General features: G+C 46.7%; 1 protein-coding gene across 2 annotated transcripts in view; it reads left to right on the plus strand.

Moving 5' to 3' along the window:
• Positions 1-24,217, plus strand: part of C1H22orf15 (chromosome 1 C22orf15 homolog) — a 68,783-nt gene that overhangs the window by 753 nt on the left and 43,813 nt on the right. For both annotated transcript variants that reach the window (XM_063912980.1, XM_063912981.1), the window contains exons 2-3: positions 5,630-5,716; positions 12,942-13,064. In XM_063912980.1, coding sequence (XP_063769050.1) covers positions 5,630-5,716; positions 12,942-13,064 — 210 coding nt within the window. The remainder of the gene's footprint in view (positions 1-5,629; positions 5,717-12,941; positions 13,065-24,217) is intronic.

Here is a 24,217-nt window from a genome sequence, read left to right on the forward strand (position 1 = left end):
TTCTTATACATTAACCCATACTTACCTACTCTCCCGGAAGCTGCGGGAGGCTCCCGCTTTTTGGGGTAGCCCCCCGCACCCCCGGAAGAGTGGGCAGGTCTCCCGCATCCTGCTCGCACCCTAGTGATGCGAGCAGGATGGAGAGATAACCTCCCGCATTCGCGGGTCCGTCTGGTGGAGAAGGGGTTAAAATGACGCAATCGCGTCATTTTACCCCCGCCCCCTTCCCGCGGACCCGCAAATTGCGGCATTTCCCGATGCGGGGGCGGGGCTTCGTGATGTCACATTCCGCCCCCGCCCCCTGAAGACACCTGCAGCGTCTCCTCTCCGGGCTTCTCCCGGAGAGGAGACTTACAATGTAGGTAAGTATGCATTAACCTGTTCAACACAGGTGCCGGCAATCATACATTAAGAGACAAGTCCAGGAGCAGAGCATTGTGTCCCTCCTGGAGAGGGTCATGTTGGGAGGTATTTTATACCAAATTTTATATCTACTGATTTTTACACTCAGTATTGCTGGTGAGAGTGTGGTACATTCCGTCTGAGCTGCGTTACAGCAATCATGTGTGAGTATAATTTACACCATTTATGAAACTACAAATATGCTTGCACAATATGCCACAAAATGTAATTTATCCAAAAAATAAATGTCATTAGCCAATTCATTTTGTGATCCAAAGCTGAAGTGATGCAATAACTAATTCATAAATAAAAGTCAATTTTGTAACACTACAGCAGTTTTTATAATTAGAAATACATTTAGTGTAAAAATTAGACTTTTTCTTAATGGTGATAAACACCAACTCCCATCCCATAACTCACTTATCTCACCCTCGCTGTTCAGGGGGGTGGAACTTGATATACCAGCTGTCGGGATCCCGGCGCTCACCATACCAACGCCGGAATCCCGACCGCTGATATACCGACAAGTATTCTCCCTCTTGGGGTGTCCACGACACCCCTGGAGGGAGAATAAATAGCATGGCGCACGTAGTGCGCCACCATGCCCGCAATGTGGTGAGCGCAGTGAGCCCACAAGGGGCTCTTTTGCGCTCATCCCAATGCCGGCATTCCGGTGGTCAGGATCCCAGCGCCGGTATGCTGGGCGCCAGGATCCCAAGCGCCGGGGAAACATACCACACCCGTTCAGGGATAACACTATGTAGCAACAGCACCTGAGTGGCAGTGGCCATATCACCCACAAATGTATGAGTCATTATGTATCCGTTATTAGTCAGGGAAAGTTTGGTGGTCATATTTCAGTATTGTGGTGGCAGAAGAAATGGCTGTGTACCATTTACTGTTTGTATTGAAAACCATTATTTTCTTACTGTAAGTCATGACGGGATGTAGTCAGGATCGAGTGGCTTGGTTGCTCTCAGCCCCCAGCCAGCATTCTGGTGGGCAGGATGCCGGCATTGGTATTCTGACCACCAGGATCCCGTACCCAACTCATATCTAGTATAGGTTTGGTATTTGCTACAGGTAAATGGAAACATCTTATTCAAAAGGGACTGATCTATTCTCCAAAAATAAAATAAAATAAATCATGTACATTTACTTTTGTCATTATGTTGTCATGACAGGTTGGGTACGAGATACCGGCAGTCAGAATACCAACGCCGGGATCCCGCCCAACAGAATGCTGGTAGTGGGGTGAGCGCAATGAAGACCCTTGCAGACCATGCTGCGGGCTGCGCTCGCCACAGGGTTCTATTCCAACTCCATGGGTGTCATGGACACCCAGGAGTGGGAATAGCTGTGGTGGCGCTTCTGACATTCTGGCGGTCGGGATCCCAGCATCGGTATTCTGACCGCCAGGATCCTAACTACATACCCTAGATATATAGAGGGTGGGAGTATGAAAGTCTAGGACATATACTGGTTCCAATTTACAGTGGACCTCACAGAAAACATTCTACTATAAATAAACTCGAAAATGTTGTTTATCCAGAATCCAGATGCATATATATATACTGGGATGTCACACGTTAAAGATGTGGAATATAGTGATTGTGATAGATCACACTGAAGGAAGGTGTTTAATAGTGGCGGTGCACCGAAAAATACCCTGATGATGCAGCGGAGTGTCATCGCAGAGATAGAGCTTGCTTGCAAGCTCTGTCCCTGCATGCGATAATTGATACATCTGTGCGATGTAATCAATTATCGAAGTGCGAATATGGGCGATTCTATCACCTCACATCCACATCCTTGGATGCGAATGGTGATAAATAGGCCCCTTACTACATTTGGTTCTAAGCCCCCCAGCTCTGCTCGACAGGATGGAAGCAGAGCCGCCTTAACAGCATTCTAGGCCCTGAGCGAAGCAATGGACTATAAACTCATTCACGGGAATAAATGGGGGGGGGGGGAAGCAAACATAAATTACCCCTCCTGCAGTCCCATGCTGTTCTCCACATGCTTCCATACAATGAATTGCTGGTAGCTCCATTCACTGGACTTTAATTGGTGGATAGCTCCTTTCACTGTATGGCTGCAGGCTGGAAGGCAGGTAGTGAATGCGGCACTCTGGTGGATAGCTCCAGTCATCCACCAATCAGCATGCTGTCCGGTTGCAGGCTGGGAGGAAGGTAGTGAATGCTGCCTAGCTGCTCTGATTGGGTGTTATTCACAATAAGAGCGACCAGTCAGGATTCTCTACCTGCTCCCAAGATGTTCAGAGGCATCAGCCCAGATAAGGAATGTCAATGCTGACATGTCAATCATAATCACATGCTGCATAATATTATTACGACCACACCAACATTCTCATGTTGACTTTATGGATGTTGATGAAATATTCCACACCCCGTGTAATCCCAAAGGGCAATGCACCTGTAATACACTTAACAAGGGATTGGTCCATGACTGCTGTTAGCTGTAGTGTACAGTCATGCATTCATGGCCTATAACACTATCATTGTGGACTTAGAAACAGAATTTGATGGCAGATAGGAACCACTTGGCCCATCCAGTCTGCCATAAACACTTGTACATGCTCATACACTAGGGCAGTGGTTCCCAAACTTTTTTGAATCACTGCGCCCTAGAGTCTCAGACTTTTATTCATGGCACTCCTATGCCAGAAGTTTTTTATTGAGAAATCTAGAAAGAAATATTTAATGAAGTAACTTGTGATTATATGTCATCCTTAGGTTCAAGTGTGTGGTGAGGGACATGGTTGTGCTTCTGTGTGTTCACATATTTTATGATTTGCAGCCACCAGCACTGGTTTTGCCTATTATAAAGACCATAAATAATTTGAATTGGTCCTGGACCACTAATCCAAGCCACCCATGCAAGTGTCCCCAGGCACCTCAGGGTGCCTAGGCACACAGTTTGAGAACCACTGCACTAGGGTTAATTTTGTCAGGAGCCAATTAACCTACCAGTATATTTTGGACTGTGGGAGGAAGCTGGAGTACCCAGGGGAAACCCACCCAAGCACTGGGAGAATATACAAACTCCACACAGTTTGGGCCATGGTGGGAATCAAACCCATGACCTCAGTGCTGTGAGGCAGTAATGCTAACCATTACACCATCTTTACTGCCCAGTTCTCATAGTGATCACATAATCAACTCTTTTTCAAGGTGACTGTCATAATTCCCAAGCTTCTTTATTAAGAAGTCTGTGGAAACCCCAAAAATGAACTATCCTTATTGCTGCATATTGGAGTGATAAAGCTATGCACAATTACCAGGATATAAGCTAAGATAAGAACATTCCATTGACGAGGTAAAGTGATAGCTGTCACCTTACTTCCGGGTTCAGAAGTGGCCACTTAGTTGCACATGTACAAAGTGAAGTGATTGCGATGGGCATTGATTTCAGCTACAGTCTACTGGGGAGGGACCAGGAGATCCCCCTCTGGTTGAGCAGTTCCAAAGAAGCAAGTGAAGATGGCGTTACCTTATGCCAGATAGCCTTTCAGAGCTTGTAAAAATTGCATTGCTGCTACATCCCCATACGTTATATGTTGGCAGTGCTACACTGCCATTTGTGTGATAAATGCTGCTGTACATTTGTAATATCTTCTGTGTTTGAGAATGGTAAATAGCAACTTCTCTTAAGTAATGAAATTGCTCTTTCCACATCGTTAATGAGGCCCAAGGACTTGCTAGGCAGGCCCCATATACAAGGGTTAAGATTCTAAGGGGTCTATTTACTAAGCCTTGGGTTGAGAAAAAGTGGAAGGAGATAAAGTACCAATCAGCTCCTAACTGTCATTTTTCAAACACAGCCTGTGACATGGCAGTTAGGAGCCGATTGGTTGGTACTTTATCCCCGTCAACTTTATCTCCATCCAAGGCTTAGTAAATAGACCCCTTAAGTCACCAAAATATCATGTCACACAGTATATCAACAAATAAATAAAGTAACACAAACATGCTAGACAAATTATAAGCATGTATACTCCTACAGAAGCAACCTGTTATTAGAACTGTTGAGGAACAAAAAAAAACTTTAATAAACCTGCAATTGAGAAATGAATATTTCTCCTAGCAAATCCTCATATACCTTTGCTCTCTGGTACCAGCCACGTAGACATCTAGCATTAGACACTTGCATAAATCACCCCCAGCAGGAGAAATACACAACTCAGGTCTGGAGCTGATGCTTTTCTTCCCTGAGGAAAAAGCATGTCACCCGAACGGCCAGCTCACCTCTCAAAGTCCCATGGGAATGAGCTGCACCCGAGGAGGCCTCGGCTGTGGCTGCAAGCTATAGGGGGGTAATCGCTTACCGACTATGACTGCCACTGGAAGGTGAGTATCTGATATCACCACTAGCTGCTACAGCAGTGGGGGAGCGGCGTCACCACCCATGGCTGCAACCTATGGGGGGGCAGACTGGGCCGATAGATTGTGAGGCCATTGGCCAACTGCCCATTAAGCCCATATGATGAGATGGTCCTGAATGGAAGCTAGGCACTCCTTGAAGTCATGATGCTACATTGCATATACTGAGAGGGGCTGGGAGACACTCGAGGAGACAAGTGGAGGAAAGGTCCTGCTCCCAACACCTGTGACATTCCCTCTCACACCACCTAAGTTGCACTAGTATACTAAAAAATATTTCAGCCCACTAGACAAATCTAAGAGACCAGGGAGACAAGTCATGGTGCTGCTAGTCAAATACAGCGCACTCAACCCCATTAACATAACCTACTGACATTATAAGATTTGAAAGTCCCAGCACGATTGACAACTCACTATGGGGTAGATGTATTAACCTGGAGAAGGCATAAGGAAGTGAGAAACCAGTGATAAAGCAGTGTTAAGTGCAAGGTGATAATGCACCAGCCAATCAGCTCCTAACTGTTAATTTACATATGGGAGCTAATTGGCTGGTGTGTTTATCCCCTTGCATTTATTGCTGGTTTATCACCTCCTTATGCCTTCTCCATGTTAATACATCTGCCCCATTGTGACTGGTTTCCCTATTATTTTGCTGCCTCCAGACAGGTCTGAAACTTTTTTGCAGAGTTCCTCAACATAATAATAATAATAATAATAATAATAATAATAACAATAACTTATTTTTGTTGTAAAATGTTGGAGAAGTTGGATGCAGTTTTTACCCTGTAGTAATCTAAGTGTGTGTTGTAACCCTATTTTTTTAGCTGATCATCAGATTATATTGAATCCTAACTGCAAGGTGATCAACCTGACAGAAAGCTTGAGGGAAAAATGTCGATGTGGACATGACGGTGAGTGAGGAGGCAAAAAAGGAGCAAGAGATGTGCACATTAAATTCCCATGCTGTTTACACACTGTGAGGAGCCATCTTGAATCATTTGGTTCTGACCTTTAGCTCTACAGTGTATAGGTGTACCTAAGGTTGTTTGGCCAATATCTCAGGACCATAAATTGTTCTACTTTTAGTGTAATTACTGCTATTTTTGTGACATTTTTATGACTAAATCAAGAATACTATAAATTCTCATTTGTGGGTCACAAGTTAAAAAAAACAAAACATCCCCATATTGCACAGCATGTCAGCAACAAGCATGTACAAGACTGGAGTGAAATAAAGAGTGGAATGATTCCTATAAGACTGGGATCCCTATGGGATGATCCCTATTGGACTGTATACCTGAGCCCCATACAAGATGCATGGTACTATGGGGGTAATTCCAAGTTGATCGCAGCAGGAATTTAGTTAGCAATTGGGCAAAACCATGTGCACTGCAGGGGAGGCAGATTTAACATGTGCAGAGAGAGTTAGATTTGGGTGGGTTATTTTATTTCTGTGCAGGGTAAATACTGGCTGCTTTATTTTCACACTGCAAATTAGATTGCAGATTGAACACACCCCACCCAAATCTAACTCTCTCTGCACATGTTAAATCTGCCTCCCCTGCAGTGCACATGGGCCCTCATTCCGAGTTGTTCGCTCGTTATTTCTCTAACGTCCTAAGTGGATGCTGGGGACTCCGTAAGGACCATGGGGAATAGCGGCTCCGCAGGAGACTGGGCACATCTAAAGAAAGCTTTAGGACTATCTGGTGTGCACTGGCTCCTCCCCCTATGACCCTCCTCCAAGCCTCAGTTAGATCTTTGTGCCCGAACGAGAAGGGTGCACACTAGGGGCTCTCCTGAGCTTCTTAGTGAAAGTTTTAGTTTAGGTTTTTTATTTTCAGTGAGACCTGCTGGCAACAGGCTCACTGCATCGAGGGACTAAGGGGAGAAGAAGCGAACTCACCTGCGTGCAGAGTGGATTGGGCTTCTTAGGCTACTGGACATTAGCTGCAGAGGGACGATCACAGGCCCAGCCTGGATGGGTCCCAGAGCCGCGCCGCCGGCCCCCTTACAGAGCCAGAAGGCAGAAGAGGTCCGGAAAATCGGCGGCAGAAGAGGTCCTGTCTTCAACAAGGTAGCGCACAGCACTGCAGCTGTGCGCTATTGCTCTCAGCACACACACTCCGGTCACTGAGGGTGCAGGGCGCTGGGGGGGGCGCCCTGAGACGCAATAAAAAACACCTTGGATGGCAAAAAATGCATCACATATAGCTCCTGGGCTATATGGATGCATTTAACCCCTGCCAGAATACATAAAAAAACGGGAGATAAGGCCGCCGATAAGGGGGCGGAGCCTATCTCCTCAGCACACTGGCGCCATTTTCCCTCACAGCTCCGTTGGAGGGAAGCTCCCTGTCTCTCCCCTGCAGTCACTACACTACAGAAAGGGTTAAAAAAGAGAGGGGGGGCACAAATTACGCGCAGTATTAAAGATACAGCAGCTATAAGGGGAAAAACACTTATATAAGGTTATCCCTGTATATATATAGCGCTCTGGCGTGTGCTGGCAAACTCTCCCTCTGTCTCCCCAAAGGGCTAGTGGGGTCCTGTCCTCTATCAGAGCATTCCCTGTGTGTGTGCTGTATGTCGGTACGTTTGTGTCGACATGTATGAGGAGAAAAATGATGTGGAGACCGAGCAGATTGCCTGTAATAGTGATGTCACCCCCTAGGGTGTCGACACCTGAGTGGATGAACTGTTGGAAGGAATTACGTGACAGTGTCAGCTCTGTATAAAAGACAGTGGTTGACATGAGACAGCCGGCTACTCAGCTTGGGTCTGTCCAGACGTCTCATAGGCCGTCAGGGGCTCTAAAGCGCCCGTTACCTCAGATGGCAGATATAGACGCCGACACGGATACTGACTCCAGTGTCGACGGTGAAGAGACAAATGTGACTTCCAGTAGGGCCACACGTTACATGATTGAGGCAATGAAAAATGTTTTACACATTTCTGATAATACGAGTACCACCAAAAAGTGGTATTATGTTCAGTGAGAAAAAACTACCTGTAGTTTTCCTGAATCTGAGAAATTAAATGAGGTGTGTGATGATGCGTGGTTTTCCCCCGATAACAACTGATAATTTCTAAAATGTTATTGGCATTATATCCTTTCCCGCCAGAGGTTAGGGTGCGTTGGGAAACACCCCCTAGGGTGGATAAAGCGCTCACACGCTTGTAAGGGCTCTACCCTCTCCTGAGATGGCCGCCCTTAAGGATCCTGCTGATAGAAAGCAGGAGGGTATCCTAAAATGTATTTACACACATACTGGTGTTATACTGCGACCAGCAATCGCCTCAGCCTGGATGTGCAGTGCTGGGTTGGCGTGGTCGGATTCCCTGACTAAAAATATTGATACCCTAGATAGGGACAGTATATTTTTGCCTATAGAGCATTTAAAAGATGCATTTCTATATATGCGTGATACACAGCGGAATATTTGCCGACTGGCATCAAGTCTAAGTGCGTTGTCCATTTCTACCAGTAGAAGGTTATGGACACGTCAGTGGTCAGGTGATGCGTATTCCAAACGGCATTTGGAAGTATTGCCTTATTAAAGGGAGGAGTTATTTGGGGTCGGTCTTTCAGACCTGGTGGCCACGGCAACAGCTGGGAAATCCACGTTTGTACCCCAGGTCGCCTCTCAACATGAGAAGACGCCGTATTATCAGGCGCAGTCTTTTCGTGGTCAAGCGGGCAAAAGGTTCCTCATTTCTGCCCCGTGACAGAGGGAGAGGAAAAAGGCTGCAGAAATCAGCCAGTTCCCAGGAACAGAAACCCTCTCCCACCTCTGCCAAGCCCTCAGTATGACGCTGGGGCTTTACAAGCAGAATCAGGCACGGTGGGGGGCCCGTCTCAATGAATTTCAGCGCGCAGTGGGCTCACTCGCAAGTAGACCCCTGGATCCTTCAGGTGATATCTCAGGGGTACAAATTAGAATTCGAGACGTCTCCCCCTCGCCGTTTCCTAAAGTCGGCTTTACCGATGTCTCCTTCTGACAGGGAGACAGTTTTGGAAGCCATTCACAAGCTGTATTCCCAGCAGGTGATAATCAGGGTACCCCTCCTGCAACAGGGAACGGGGTATTATTCCACACTGTTGTGGTACCGAAGCCGGACGGCTCGGTGAGACCGATTCTAAATCTAAAATCTTTGAACACTTACATACAGAGGTTCAAATTCAAGATTGAGTCACTCAGAGCAGTGATTGCGAACCTGGAAGAAGGGGACTACATGATGTCTCGGGACATCGAGGATGCTTACCTTCATGTCAAAATTTACCCTTCTCATCAAGGGTACCTCAGGTTTATGGTACAGAACTGTCACTATCAGTTCAGACGCTGCCGTATGGATGGTCCACGGCACCCCGGGTCTTTACCAAGGTAATGGCCGAAATGATGATATTCCTTCGAAGGAAGGGAATTTTAGTTATCCCTTACTTGGACGATTCCCTGATAAGGGTAAGATCCAGGGAACAGTTGGAGGTCGGTGTAGCACTATCTCAGGTAGTGTTGCGGCAGCACGATTGGATTCTCAATATTCCAAAATCGCAGCTGGTTCCGACGACTTGTCTTCTGTTCCTAGGGATGATCCTGGACACAGTCCAGAAAAAGGTGTTTCTCCCGGAGGAGAAAGCCAGGGAGTTATCCGAGCTAGTCAGGAACCTCCTAAAACCGAGCCAAGTCTCAGTGCATCAATGCACAAGGGTTCTGGGTAAAATGGTGGCTTCCTACGAAGCAATCCCATTCGTCAGATTCCACGCAAGAACTTTCCAGTGGGACCTGCTGGACAAATGGTCCGGGTCGCATCTTCAGATGCATCAGCGGATAACCCTGTCACCAAGGACAAGGGTGTCCCTCCTGTGGTGGTTGCAGAGTGCTCATCTTCTAGAGGGCCGCAGATTCGGCATTCAGGACTGGGTCCTGGTGACCACGGATGCCAGCCTGCGAGGCTGGGGAGCAGTCACACAGGGAAGGAATATCCAGGGCTTATGGTCAAGCCTGGAGACATCACTTCACATAAATATCCTGAAGCTAAGGGCCATTTACAATGCTCTAAGCTTAGCAAGACCTCTGCTTCAAGGTCAGCCGGTGTTGATCCAGTCGGATAACATCACGGCAGTCACCCACGTAAACAGACAGGGTGGCACAAGAAGCAGGAGGGCAATGGCAGAAGCTGCAAGGATTCTTCGCTGGGCGGAAAATCATGTGATAGCACTGTCAGCAGTATTCATTCCGGGAGTGGACAACTGGGAAGCAGACTTCCTCAGCACGACCTCCACCCGGGAGAGTGGGGACTTCACCCAGAAGTCGTCCACATGATTATAAACCGTTGGGAAAAACTCGACAGGTATTGCGCCAGGTCAAGGGACCCTCAGGCAATAGCTGTAGACGCTCTGGTAACACCGTGGGTGTACCAGTCAGTGTATGTGTTCCCTCCTCTGCCTCTCATACCCAAGGTACTGAGATTGATAAGATGGAGAGTAGTAAGCACTATATTCGTGGCTCCGGATTGGCCAAGAAGGACTTGGTAACCGGAACTTCAAGAGATGCTCACGGAGGATCCGTGGCCTCTACCTCTAAGAAGGGACCTGCTCCAGCAAGGACCCTGTCTGTTCCAAGACTTACCGCGGCTGCGTTTGACGGCATGGCGTTTGAACGCCGGATCCTGAAGGAAAAAAGGCATTCCGGATGAAGTCATCCCTATCCTGATCAAAGCAAGGAAGGATGTAACCGCAAAACATTATCACCGCATTTGGCGAAAATATTTTGCGTGGTGCGAGGCCAGTAAGGCCCGACGGAGGAAATTCAACTGGGTCGATTCCTAAATTTCCTGCAAACAGGAGTGTCTATGGGCCTGAAATTGGGGTCCATTAAGGTTCAAATTTCGGCCCTGTCAATTTTCTTCCAAAAAGAACTAGCTTCAGTCCCTGAAGTTCAGACGTTTGTAAAAGGGGTACTGCATATACAGCCTCCTTTTGTGCCTCCAGTGGCACTTTGGGATCTCAATGTAGTTTTTGGGTTCCAAAAGTCACATTGGTTTGAACCACTTAAATCTGTGGAGTTAAAATATCTCACATGGAAAGTGGTCATGCTGTTGGCCCTGGCCTGTGCCAGGCGCGTGTCAGAATTGGCGGCTTTATCCTGTAAAAGCCCTTATCTGATTTTCCATTCGGACAGGGCGGAATTGAGGACTCGTCCTCAGTTTCTCCCTAAGGTGGTTTCAGCGTTTCACTTGAACCAACCTATTGTGGTGCCTGCGGCTACTAGGGACTTGGAGGACTCCAAGTTGCTAGACGTTGTCAGGGCCCTGAAAAAATATGTTTCCAGGACGGCTGGAGTCAGAAAATCTGACTCGCTGTTTATCCTGTATGCACCCAACAAGCTGGGTGCTCCTGCTTCTAAGCAGACTATTGCTCGTTGGATTTGTAGTACAATTCAGCTTGCACATTCTGTGGCAGGCCTGCCACAGCCAAAAATCTGTAAATGCCCACTCCACAAGGAAGGTGGGCTCATCTTGGGCGGCTGCCCGAGGGGTCTCGGCTTTACAACTTTGCAGAGCAGCTACTTGGTCAGGAGCAAATACGTTTGTAAAATTCTACAAAATTGATACCCTGGCTGAGGAGGACCTGGAGTTTTCTCATTTGGTGCTGCAGAGTCATCCGCACTCTCCCGCCCGTTTGGGAGCTTTGGTATAATCCCCATGGTCCTTACGGAGTCCCCAGCATCCACTTAGGACGTTAGAGAAAATAAGAATTTACTTACCGATAATTCTATTTCTCGTAGTCCATAGTGGATGCTGGGCGCCCATCCCAAGTGCGGATTGTCTGCAATACTGGTACATAGTTATTGTTACCAAAAAATCGGGTTATTGCTGTAGTGAGCCATCTTTTCTAGAGGCTCCTCTGTTATCATGCTGCTAACTGGGTTCAGATCACAAGTTGTACGGTGTGATTGGTGTGGCTGGTATGAGTCTTACCCGGGATTCAAGATCCTTCCTTATTGTGTACGCTCGTCCGGGCACAGTATCCTAACTGAGGCTTGGAGGAGGGTCACAGGGGGAGGAGCCAGTGCACACCAGATAGTCCTAAAGCTTTCTTTAGATGTGCCCAGTCTCCTGCGGAGCCGCTATTCCCCATGGTCCTTACGGAGTCCCCAGCATCCACTACGGACTACGAGAAATAGAATTATCGGTAAGTAAATTCTTATTTTTTCATCGCATCGCAGCGATTTTCCGCAAACTGCGCATGCGCAATGTTCGCACTGCGGCTGCGCCAAGTAAATTTGCTAAGAAGTTTGGTATTTTACTCACGGCATTACAGGGTTTTTTCTTCGTTCTGGTGATCGTAGTGTGATTGACAGGAAGTGGGTGTTTCTGGGCTGAAACTGGCCGTTTTATGGGAGTGTATGAAAAAACGCTGCCGTTTCTGGGGAAAATGCGGGAGTGGCTGGAGAAATGGGGGAGTGTCTGGGCGAACGCTGGGTGTGTTTGTGACGTCAAACCAGGAACGAAACTGACTGAACTGATCACAGTGGCAGAGTAAGTGTCGAGCTACTCAGAAACTGCTTAGAAATTTCTATTCGCAATTTTGAGAATCTTTCGTTCGCAATTCTGCTAAACTAAGATTCACTCCCAGTAGGCGGCGGCTTAGCGTGTGCAATGCTGCTAAAAGCAGCTTGCGAGCGAACAACTCGGAATGAGGGCCATGGTTTTGCCCAATTGCTAACTAAATTCCTGCTGCGATCAACTTGGAATTACCCCCTATGCTACTATAAATGTAACCTGCATTTTATCCCTCCATTCTGACTATTTCAACAGTGACCTTAATATACAAACTGAATAATCCTTATGTATTTGTTTCTTATTCTTTGCGGAATTTGGTAATTTCCCCCACAAATTAAGGTATAATAATTACCCAAGAGTTTCCATTCCATTACAAACCACACCATGCTTTACACACAAAAAAAATAATCCATCTAATATATTGATATTCATCTATCTGATAATGGCCACATCCTACATTTCTAAAGAACAGCAGCACCTTCCTATATCCAACATATAATATCTATACATTTTGTCACCAGCTATTTACTGTATATTCCCACCTACAGTCTTAGCATCTGTTCCTTCTAGTTCCCATTGATCTCTTGGATGAGTCAGGAAACCTTGTAAATCTCAGCGATCTGGAGGGTTCTCAAGACATTGCTACAAACTATCTGAAGGAACGACAGTGTTATGTTCTGGTCAAAATTATCCGTAAGTATTAATTGGGAGAGGACTGTGAAGTCCATTTTTTTTTTAAATGTTGTATAGGTTGATTTTTCATTCATATTCAAAACCCTATATATTTGGAGCGAGACTGAGATACTGACACCTTTGCTTTCTGATGGTTCCACGTACAGAAACTTTGTTTCATTCACAAAATTATTAAACATATTGTATAACAAGGGGCATGGCTTGCTTCTTGCTATTGTCATCCCCGCTGCTACCTCCGATACCACCTGCGGCTGTCCTGCCTCTTGCCCAGGTGAGCGCCGCTGCCTTCGGCAGTGTAGTTTCTGCTGCCCAGAGCATACCTCCCAACATGACCCTCTCCAGGAGAGACAAAATGCTCTGTTTCTGGATTTTTTTCTCTTAATTCAAGATTGCCGGCATCTGTTTTGAACAGGTAATGGATAAGAAAGGTGTTTCAGCACAGGTGATGGCAATCCTAAATTAAGAGGGGCAGAGCCGGCCTTAGGCATAGGCAAACTAGGCAAATGCCTAGGGCATTTGGTATGCTTAAGGGCACCAGCAGCTTCTGCTGATTAAAATGATATGCAGCATGCCTATATTCTTTGTGTGACTGCGGCTGTATCTGCATACGAAATGCTACATTGCAGTGTATTCCTGGAAATCACTGTACTGTAGCAATGCGTATGCAGATACAGTCACAGTCGCACACAGAATATAGGTATGCTGCATATCATTTTAATCAACAGAGTCTGCTTGTGCATCTAGCCACATAGTAATGCAAATAAGATGCATTTTCATAAACAAAAGGCGCCCGACGTTAGCAGAGCTGCCAGCTGACTCATGCCAGGCATCTCCTGCAGAACTAGCGGTGGTGCTAGGGGGCACCAGACAAAATCTTGCCTAGGGCATCATATTGGTTAGGGCCGGCTCTGAAGAGGTGAGTCCAGGAGCAGAGCATTCTGTCTCTCCTCGAGAGGGTCATGTTGGGAGGTATGCCAGAGCGGTCCTTTCATAGCAGCTTCTCCTACTGCCTTTCCTGCCCAGCTATCCCGCAATCACAGCCCCTCCTCACACAGCTGGCTACCTGGTCCTGCAACTCGGCGGGTAGTGCTGGATGCACGCTTGGTTTTCCAGCCTCTGCTGCCTGAGGGAGACGCAGATGGAGCTCTCCTGCTCCCATCCTTGCTCCAAGTCCCTGCACGTGTATCACGGTGGCCATTTTTTCCCTCCCCCACCTGCTTCAACAACCACTGGAACACTCAGCCCATGCTGCGCTCCCAGTTCCTGTTCTCCCTGCTTCTACAACTACAGTGACCCTGCATTTTTTCCCAGATATCCTCATTTCAGAAACACTTTCTAGCTTTTATTTTACTATACAATCTGACTGACAATGTGCTGCTGCTATCGCTGATGCACTGCACAGCAGTCCTGGATTTAATCTTTGCCTTGCGATACCTGTGATGTTACTTTTATTATTCTGGATCTGACCCAGTGTTTTGTGATTTTTTTTTTTCCTTTTACTTTAACTTTATCTGATTACTTTTGGCTACACATACTTTATTGAACTCTTGCCGGATTGCTCTCCACTGCACAGAATTATTTGTGCTTTTTATCACATAGGATTTCTTTAATAACCCTCTGCTGCCATCTTGTGGTCCCATGGATAAATTTGTTACTACACAGACTCCAGCTAGGGTGGCTCACACCAGGGCTTCCAAAAAAGGTGATGCTGGGTAATCCAATGATCCATCTGACTCGGACTCCACCAGTGCCTCCCTTGAAACATTACATACCATAATGGATGTATCCGCTATGCATGCTACTTTCAATATCTCAGATGCCCCTTCTTTCCCGTTGTTATATGAAGACATGGTGGGGGCCATCAAAGATACCATGGCTCCGATTCTACAGCAACAAGCTTTAAAATTTACCAATGAGGTTAAAGAGTTGAAATCCTAACTGAAATCTGCAGAAATTCAGGTGGTGGTGAATGATCTCAGGCTCGGAGAACATGAACAAGCTATAACGGAATTGCAAGAGCAAATGAAGTCAGTGATGCAACAAAACCATCAGTTGCTTAACAAAGTGGATGACCTTAAAAATAGGTCACATTGGAATAATCTACGTCTTGTTGGCCTTCCAGAAAGCCTTCATGGGCCTGAATTGGATCAGTTCTTGCAATCTACCCTGCCAAAGCTTTTGGGGATCTCAGATGCTATTCCTCAGTTTGTTGTTGAATGAGCGCATCGTTTGACCCAAAATGTATTTTTTTCAATTTTGGGGCAATACAGACTTTTTGCCTTCTCTTTTGGTAGCACATTATCACACATGGAAAGATAAGGGTATTTCTGCTATCCGGGACATCTTTGACCCGGAGGGGGGGGGGGGGGGGGGGGGACCATTTACTCCTTCCAACAATTATCTACAAAATATGATCTTCCACACTCCAGACATTATCCAGACATTATGCTTTTAGTAAATTTCCCTCTACCACTGGCGGTTTACCTGTCATTGATTACCCCTTGAATCCATTGTTTACCTTAGCCTCCCTTTTGTGCAGACCACACGCATGCACTGTTCACACCCGATTGCACCGCTGCTAAAAAAAGGCAGCGTGCAATCGGGTCTGAATGACCCCCTGTGCCCGAATTGCAGAATTCGGTCGGCCACATTTGCACATAATGTCTGGTTCTGCCCAAAAATTCAGCGTTTTTGGTTTAAACTCCACTCATTTCTAAGACAAATTATAGGAGTTTTTGTGCATTTCACCTGGGAACCCTTCATGCTAGCAGATTTTACCAAATGGTTTCTAATGTCGAGCCATCCTCTCTTTATTCCATTTTTGACGATACTAATTACCATCGCTAGGAAGGTGGTTTTACAGAAATGGGTCTCTAAACAATCCCCTCTACTGAGCACTGTTACTCAAGAATTACTCTCCATTCTTTATTTTGATAGGCTTTTAGCCTTGATGGATATAGAAAAAGGAGTGAGTACGTTTCATGTCTTTATTTAGATTTCTCTAACGTCCTAGTGGATGCTGGGGACTCCGTCAGGACCATGGGGAATAGCGGGCTCCGCAGGAGACAGGGCACATCTAAAAAGCTCTTTAGGTCACATGGTGTGTACTGGCTCCTCCCCCTATGACCCTCCTCCAGGCTTCAGTTAGGTTTCTGTGCCCGGCCGAGTAGGGTGCAACCTGGATGGCTCTCTTATAGAGCTGTTTAGAAAAGTCTTTTTTAGGTTAAACTAATCAGTGATTCCTGCTGGCGACAGGATCACTGCAACGTGGGACTTAGGGGAGAGACTTGCAACTCACCTGCGTGCAGGAGGATTGAAGTCTTAGGCTACTGGACACTGAGCTCCAGAGGGAGTCGGAACACAGGTCAGCCTGGGGTTCGTCCCGGAGCCGCGCCGCCGATCCCCCTTACAGACGCTGAAGACGGCGGAGACGGAGGTCCGGTGACAGGCGGCAGAAGGCTTCTCAGTCTTCATAGAGGTAGCGCACAGCACTGCAGCTGTGCGCCATTGTTGTCTCACAGGCTCACTGACACGGTCACGGAGGGTGCAGGGCGCTGCTGGGGGCGCCCTGGGCAGCAATATAAATACCTAATTTGGCAAAAGAAATACACCACATATAGCCATTAAGGCTATATGTGTGTATTTTAACCCAGGCCAGTATTAAAAAACCGGGAGGAGAAGCCCGCCGAGAAAGGGGCGGAGCTTATTCTCCTCAGCACACAGGCGCCATTTTCCCTCACAGAAAGGCTGAGGGGAAGGCTCCCATGCTCTCCCCTGCACTGCACTACAGAAACAGGGTTAAAACAGAGAGGGGGGGCAATGATTTGGCGATATAAATATATATAAATGCTATAAGGGAGGAACACTTATATAAAGGTTGTCCCTGTATAATTATAGCATTTTGGTGTGTGCTGGCAAACTCTCCCTCTGTCTCCCCAAAGGGCTAGTGGGTCCTGTCCTCTATCAGAGCATTCCCTGTGTGTGTGCTGTAGGTCGGTACGTGTGTGTCGACATGTATGAGGAAAATGTTGGTGAGGAGACGGAGCAAATTGCCTGTAATAGTGATGTCACTCTCTAGGGAGTCGACACATGAATGGATGGCTTACTTATGGAATTACGTGATAATGTCAACACGCTGCAAGCCGGTTGACGACATGAGACAGCCGGCGGACAAATTAGTATTGGTCCAGGCGTCTCAGACACCGTCAGGGGCTTGTAAAAACGCCCATTTACCTCAGTCGGTCGACAGACACTGACACGGACACTGACCCCAGTGTCGACGGTGAAGAAACAAACGTATTTTTCCTTTAGGGCCACAAGTTACATGTTAAGGGCAATGAAGGAGGTGTTACATATTTCTGATACCACAAGTACCACAAATAAGGGTATTTTGTAGGGTGGGAATAAACTACTTGTAGTTTTGCCTGAATCAGATAAATTAAATGAAGTGTGTGATGATACGTGGGGTTCCTCCGATAGAAAGTTATGGGCGGTATACCCTTTCCCGCCAGAAGTAAGGGCGAGTTGGAAAACACACCTTAGGGATAAGGTGCTCACACGCTTGTAAAAACAAGGCGTTACCGTCTCCAGATACGGCCGCCTCAAGGAGCCAGCTGATAGGATGCTGGAAAATATCATAACAGTATATACACACATACTGGTGTTATACTACGACCAGCAATCGCCTCAGCATGGATGTGCAGCGCTGAGGGGGCTTGGTCGGATTTCCTGACTGAAAATTTTGATACCCTTGACAGGGACAAGATTTTATTTACTATAGAGCATTTTAAGGATGCATTTCTATATATGCGTGATGCGCAGAGGCATATATTGTATTCTGGCATCAAGAGTAAATGTGATGTACATATCTGCCAGACGAATACACGACAGTGGTCAGGTGAGGCAGATTCCAGACGGCATATGGAAGTATTGCCGTATAAAGGGGCGGTCCATTGGACCTGGTGGCCATGGCAACAGCTGAAAAATCTACCTTTTGTTACCCCGAGTCACATATCGGCAAGAAAGGACACAGTCTTTTCAGTCTCAGTCCTTTCGTCCCCATACGGGCAGGCGGGCAAAGGCCAGTCATATCTGCCCAGGGGTAGAGGAAAGGGAAGAAGACTGCAGCAAGCAGCCCATTCCCAGGAACAGAAGCCCCTCACAGCTTCTGCCAAGTCCGCAACATAACTCTGGGGCCGTACAAGCGGACTCAGGTGCGGTAGGGGGTCATCTCAAGAGTTTCAGCACGCAGTGGGCTCACTCGCAAGGGAACTCCGGGATCCTACATGTAGTATCCCAGGTGTACATTAGAAATTCGAGACGTCTCCCCCTCACACAATTCACAGGCTGTATTCCCAGCAGGTGATAATCAAAGTACCCCTTTTACAGAAGGGGGTAGTATTCCACACTATATTGTGGTACTGAAGCCAACCGGCTCGGTGAGATCTGAAATATTTGAACACTTACATACAAGCGTTCAAATCAAGATGGAGTCACTCGGAGCAGTGATAGCGAACCAGGAAGAAGGGGACGATATGGTGTCACTGGATATCAGGGACGCTTACCTACAGGTCCAAATTTGCCCTTCTCACCAAGGGTACTTCAGGTTCCTGGTACAGAACTGTCAATATCAGTTCAGACGCTGCCGTTTGGATTGTCCACGGCGCCCCGGGTCTTTACCAAGGTAATGGCCGGAATGATGAATTTTCTTAAAAGAAACATGGACGCTTTCCTGATAAGGGCAAGGTCCAGAGAACAGTTGGAGGTCGGAGTAGCACTATCTTAAGTAGTGCTACGACAGCACGAGTGGATTCTAAATATTCCAAAATCGCAGCTTTTTCCGACGACACGTCTACTGTTCCTAGGGATGATTCTGGACACAGTCCAGAAAAACGTGTTTCTCCCAGTGGAGAAAGCCAGGGAGTTATCCGAGATAATCGGGATCCTCCTAAAACCAGGAAAAGTGTCAGTACATCATTGCACAAGAGTCCTGGTAAAAATGGTGGCTTATTACGAAGCAATTCCATTCGGCAGATTTCCCGCAAGAATTCTTCAATGGGATCTGCTGGACAAATGGTCCGGATCGCATCCTCAGATGCATCAGCGGATAACCCTATATCCAAGGACAAGGGTGTCTCTCCTGTGGTGATTACAGAGTGCTCATCTTCTAGAGGGCCGCAGATTCGGCATTCAGGATTGGATGCCGGTGACCACGGAGGCCAGCCTGAGAGGCTGGGGAACAGTCACACAGGGAAAAAAATTTCCAGGGAAGTGTGATTAAGTCTGGAGAATTCTCTCCGCATAAATAAGCTTAGAGCAAATATATAGTGCTCCAAACTTAGCAAGACCTCTGCTTCAAGGTCAGCCGGTATTGATCCAGTGGGATAACGTCACGGCAGTCGCCCACGTAAACAGAAAGGGCGGCACAAGAAGCAGGAGGGCAGTGTCAAAACTGCAAGGATTTTTCGCTAGGCGGAAAATCATGTGATAGCACTGTCAGCAGTGTTCTTTCCGGGAGTGGACGACTGGGAAGCAGACTTCCTCAGCAGGCATGACCTCCACCCGGGAGAGTGGAAACTTCATAGGGAAGTTTTTTCAGCATGATTGTGGACCGTTGGCAAAGACCAAAGGTGGACATGATGGCGTCCCGCCCGAACAAAAAACGGGGCAGGTATTCCGCCAGGTCTTGAGACCTTCAGGCGATAGCTGTGGATGTTCTGGTAACACCGTGGGTGTACCAGTCAGTGTATGTGTTCCCTCCTCTGTTTCTCATAACCAAGGTATTGAGAATTATAAGACATAGAGGAGTATGAACTATACTAGTGGCTCCGGATTGGCCAAGAGGGACTTGGTACCCGGAACTTCAAGAGATGCTCACAGAGGACTAAGGGCCTGGGGAGCTAAGAAGGGACTTGCTTCAGCAAGTACCATGTCTATTCCAAGATTTACCGCGGCTGCGTGTGACGGCATGGCGGTTGAATGCCGGATCCTGAAGGGAAAAGGCATTCCATAAGAGGTCATACCTACCTTGGTTAAAGCCAGGAAGGAGGTGACCGCACAACGTCATCACCACATGTGGTGAAAATATGTTGCGTGGGTGAGGCCAGGAAGGCTCCACGAAGGAAATTCAACTAGGTCGATTTCTACACTTCCTGAAAACAGGAGTGTTTTGAGCCTCAAATTGGGTTTCATTAAGATTTAAATTTCGGCCCTGTAGATTTTCTTCCAGAAAGAATTGACTTCAGTTCCTGAAGTCCAGATTGTAAAGGGTGTATTGCATATACAGCTCTTTTGTGCCTCTAGGGGCACCGTGAAATCTCAACATAGTGTTGGGATTCCTTATATTCATATTGGTTTGAACCGCTCAAATCTGTGGATTTGAAATATCTCACATGGAAAGTGACCATGCTGTTGACCAATATCTCACATGGAAAGTGACCATGTTGTTAGCCCTGGCCTCGGCCAGGCGATTGTCAGAATGGGCGGCTTTGTCTTACAAAAGCCCATATTAAAAAATTTTCCATTTGAACAGGGCAGAACTGGGTCTCGTCTCCAGTTTCTTCCTAAAGGGGTGTCAGCGTTTTCACCTGAAACAACCTATTGTGGTGCCTGCGGCTACTAGGGACTTGGAGGACTCCAAATTACTAGACGTTGTCAGGGCCCTAAAATATATATATATATATATAGTTAGGACGGCTGGTGTCAGAAAGTCTGACTTGCTGTTTATATTGTATGCACCCAACAAGCTGGGTGCGTCTGCTTCTAAGCAGTCTATTGCACGCTGGATTTGTAGTACAATTCAGCTTGCACATTCTGTGGCAGGCCTGTCACAGTCGAAATATGTAGATGCCCATTCCACAAGGAAGGTGGCATTCATCCTGGGCGGCTGCCCGAGGAGTCTCGGCATTATAACTTTGTCGAGCAGTTACGTGGTCAGGGGAGAACACGTTTGTAAAATTTTACAAATTTGATACTCTGGCTAAAGAGGACCTGGAGTTCTCTCATTCGGTGCTGCAGAGTCATCCGCACTCTCCCGCCCGTTTGGGAGCTTTGGTATAATCCCCATGGTCCTGACGGAGTCCCCAGCATCCACTAGGACGTTAGAGAAAATAAGATTTTACTTACCGATAAATCTATTTCTCGTAGTCCGTAGTGGATGCTGGGCGCCCATCCCAAGTGCGGATTGTCTGCAATGTTGTACATAGTTATTGTTACAAAAAAATCGGGTTATTACTATTGTTGTGAGCCATCTTTTAGAGGCTACTTCGTTTTGTTATCATACTGTTAACTGGGTTCAGATCACAAGTTGTACGGTGTGATTGGTGTGGCTGGTATGAGTCTTACCCGGGATTCAAGATCCTTCCTTATTGTGTACGCTCGTCCGGGCACAGTACCTAACTGAAGCCTGGAGGAGGGTCATAGGGGGAGGAGCCAGTACACACCATGTGACCTAAAGAGCTTTTTAGATGTGCCCTGTCTCCTGCGGAGCCCGCTATTCCCCATGGTCCTGACGGAGTCCCCAGCATCCACTACGGACTACGAGAAATAGATTTATCGGTAAGTAAAATCTTATTTTTCTACCAAAACCACAATCAGACTCTATAATGCAGGTTTTTAAAAACACTTCCTGGTATATGCTATGTGCTCTGTCCTGATTAAGTTTTTATTACTGGACGTCTGCATGCTTATTTCTCTAAGACTTTCAGGTTTTCTGGAGGTTTTGTTTCTTCAGATGATACAGCGTGATGATTTACCCTCTTCTCCCTTGTTACTTCTATGCCTCACTATTCTTTTCTTTTCCTCTCCCTTTCTCCTTCCTCTTCCCGGGTTGTCTGTCCCCGAAATTTTCTGTTTTTAATTTTATTCTATGATACATCTTTTCTTTACCATTTATTAAGTTCTCATCTGTCTTAATATCTTCTTTAGTATTTTTTTTTTCTTATTGTTTACCAGTTCCTTCAGTCTGTAAATATCTCATTGTAAACCACATTGCATGTCTTATTTCTGTCATCAGTTATGGGTATGATTTGATTGGTGGTATTACCAATTTAGGAGAGACCCACGTACAACTGACCACGTGGGAAGACCTCGCTGTGCAAATCCACAGCGACAACATTAAAGGACTGGCCTTGCGCTTTGTTTATTGTCATTCCAAAAGATATCCCAACAGGAAATTGTAAGCGCTTAAATATAAATGGCAACAGGCGGATTCAGGGTGGCCTTGGTGCCTCCCTGCCACTTAGGAAAAGTTTTTATTTTATCCAAGTGCAGCAGCACAGTGTGCAAAGGTGCACACCAGTATGGGGGTGGGCGGCAAGGGGGAGCCAGTAGTATTGTGGGGTGCAGTGTGCTAAAGAAAGGAATACAGTTTGCAGGGGTGCTTTAACATAGGAGGGGGCCCTTGTGCACCTCCGAGTGGGCCCCCTTCTCTGCACAGCGCAGTAGTCTCCGTCAATGTGCCGGAGTATACTGCGCATGCACGGGTCTCTGGAAACATCGCACCCGCCATGTTCCGGAGACCAATTTAGCTACTGTTCATGCGCGTGGCCATTTTGGCTGTGATTTTCGCCGCAAGAGCAGCATCCAACACTGGACTCCGGAAAGGTGAATATTAAAATATGGGTGCAGTGTGGGCCCCCCTGGACCCCGGTGCCCGTGTGCACCCCACACACTGCACCCACGATAGAAATGCCAATGACCAGTTGGCCTGAATGTCCCTGACTGAAGTGCTGCTGACTCAGGGAGGCTGTCAGGATTCTGAGCACCCAGCCAGAAGATGCAAGATGACCACCACCCACCAGAGTTATCAGCCCTGTAGTCATGGACATGCAGGTGATGGCCAAACGGTATTAGTTTCTTCAGTGCACTGCACCCTATAACACTGTCTAGTACCCCCCACCCCCATACCGGCATGTGCCTTTGCACACTGTGTTGCTGCATTTGAATAACATAAAAATGTTTCTAAATGACAGGGGGTGCCACATTACCCATGTGTGCCTATGACACCCACTCCCTCCACCACCACCCTCATTGCCCATGTGTGTCTCTGACCACCACATTACCTGCTCTGTGGCACTACAACAGAGACTATTCAATGTGTTGATGATTTTGTTTGCTAATAAGCAAGTAACATGATAGTAAGATGATTCATAGCTTAGGATCTCAAGGAACATTCCAGTGAAAACCCAGTCGAAATTGGTACAGTAGTTCTTGAGTTTATTGCGAATATACATACAAATGAATGATTGTATTAATAGTATAGGAATAGACTATAGATATGTAGTGTGTGTTGTGTGTGTGTGGTATATGTACTGTATGTTGGATGCGGTTAATTTACCAGCAGTCAGGATCCCGGCTGTTGGAATACTGACACCTGTCACAATGTCGGTGCTAGAATCCCAAAATGGTCAGTAGACCGACAATGGATTCCCAATAGTCGCAATCCTAACCTATGTAAGTATAGCTCCTAGGTTAGGTTGAGGGCTGGGGGATGTTATTTTAGCCAACCCCGGGTAGGTTATGGTTAGGCTGCAGGAGTGATGGGTTAAGTTTAGACTGCGGGGAGGGGGGGGTTATGTTTAGTCACTGTTGCAGGGAGGTTAGGGTTAGCCACCATAGGGGGAGGTTAGGGTTAGGCTGCGGGAAGGGAGAATTAGGGCTAGGGGGTAGCGGAGAACAGGCCCAACTCACCCCTGTCAGCATTGCAATGTTTGGGATCCCAGCGTCTGTCTTCTGACTACCAGGATCCCAAAAGTGTCAGCATATCATACTGAATCCTTGTGTGTGTATATGTGTGTTGTGTGTGTTGCTGCCATATAACATGATAGCAAGATGATTCATAGCCTATGTTGCTTGCATTCTATTTCTTAGCCAGAAGATGTCCTCACACTTATTTTTTTTGTTTGTTTTAATTGTTATAATTAGCTAATTTACATAATAGTGAGATGCTTCATAGCCTATGTTAATTGGAGGACCTCAAGGAAAATCCAATCAAAATCGGTTCTGTAGTTCTTGAATTTACACCACACATACATACAAATGAACAATATATATCTACATTTATATATATAATATATGTGTGTGTGTGTGTGTGTGTGTGTGTGTGTGTGTGTGTGTGTGTGTGTGTGTGTGTGTGTGTGTGTGTGTGTGAGATA

Source organism: Pseudophryne corroboree, chromosome 1, assembly GCF_028390025.1.
Source record: "Pseudophryne corroboree isolate aPseCor3 chromosome 1, aPseCor3.hap2, whole genome shotgun sequence".
Classification (NCBI taxonomy): domain Eukaryota; kingdom Metazoa; phylum Chordata; class Amphibia; order Anura; family Myobatrachidae; genus Pseudophryne; species Pseudophryne corroboree.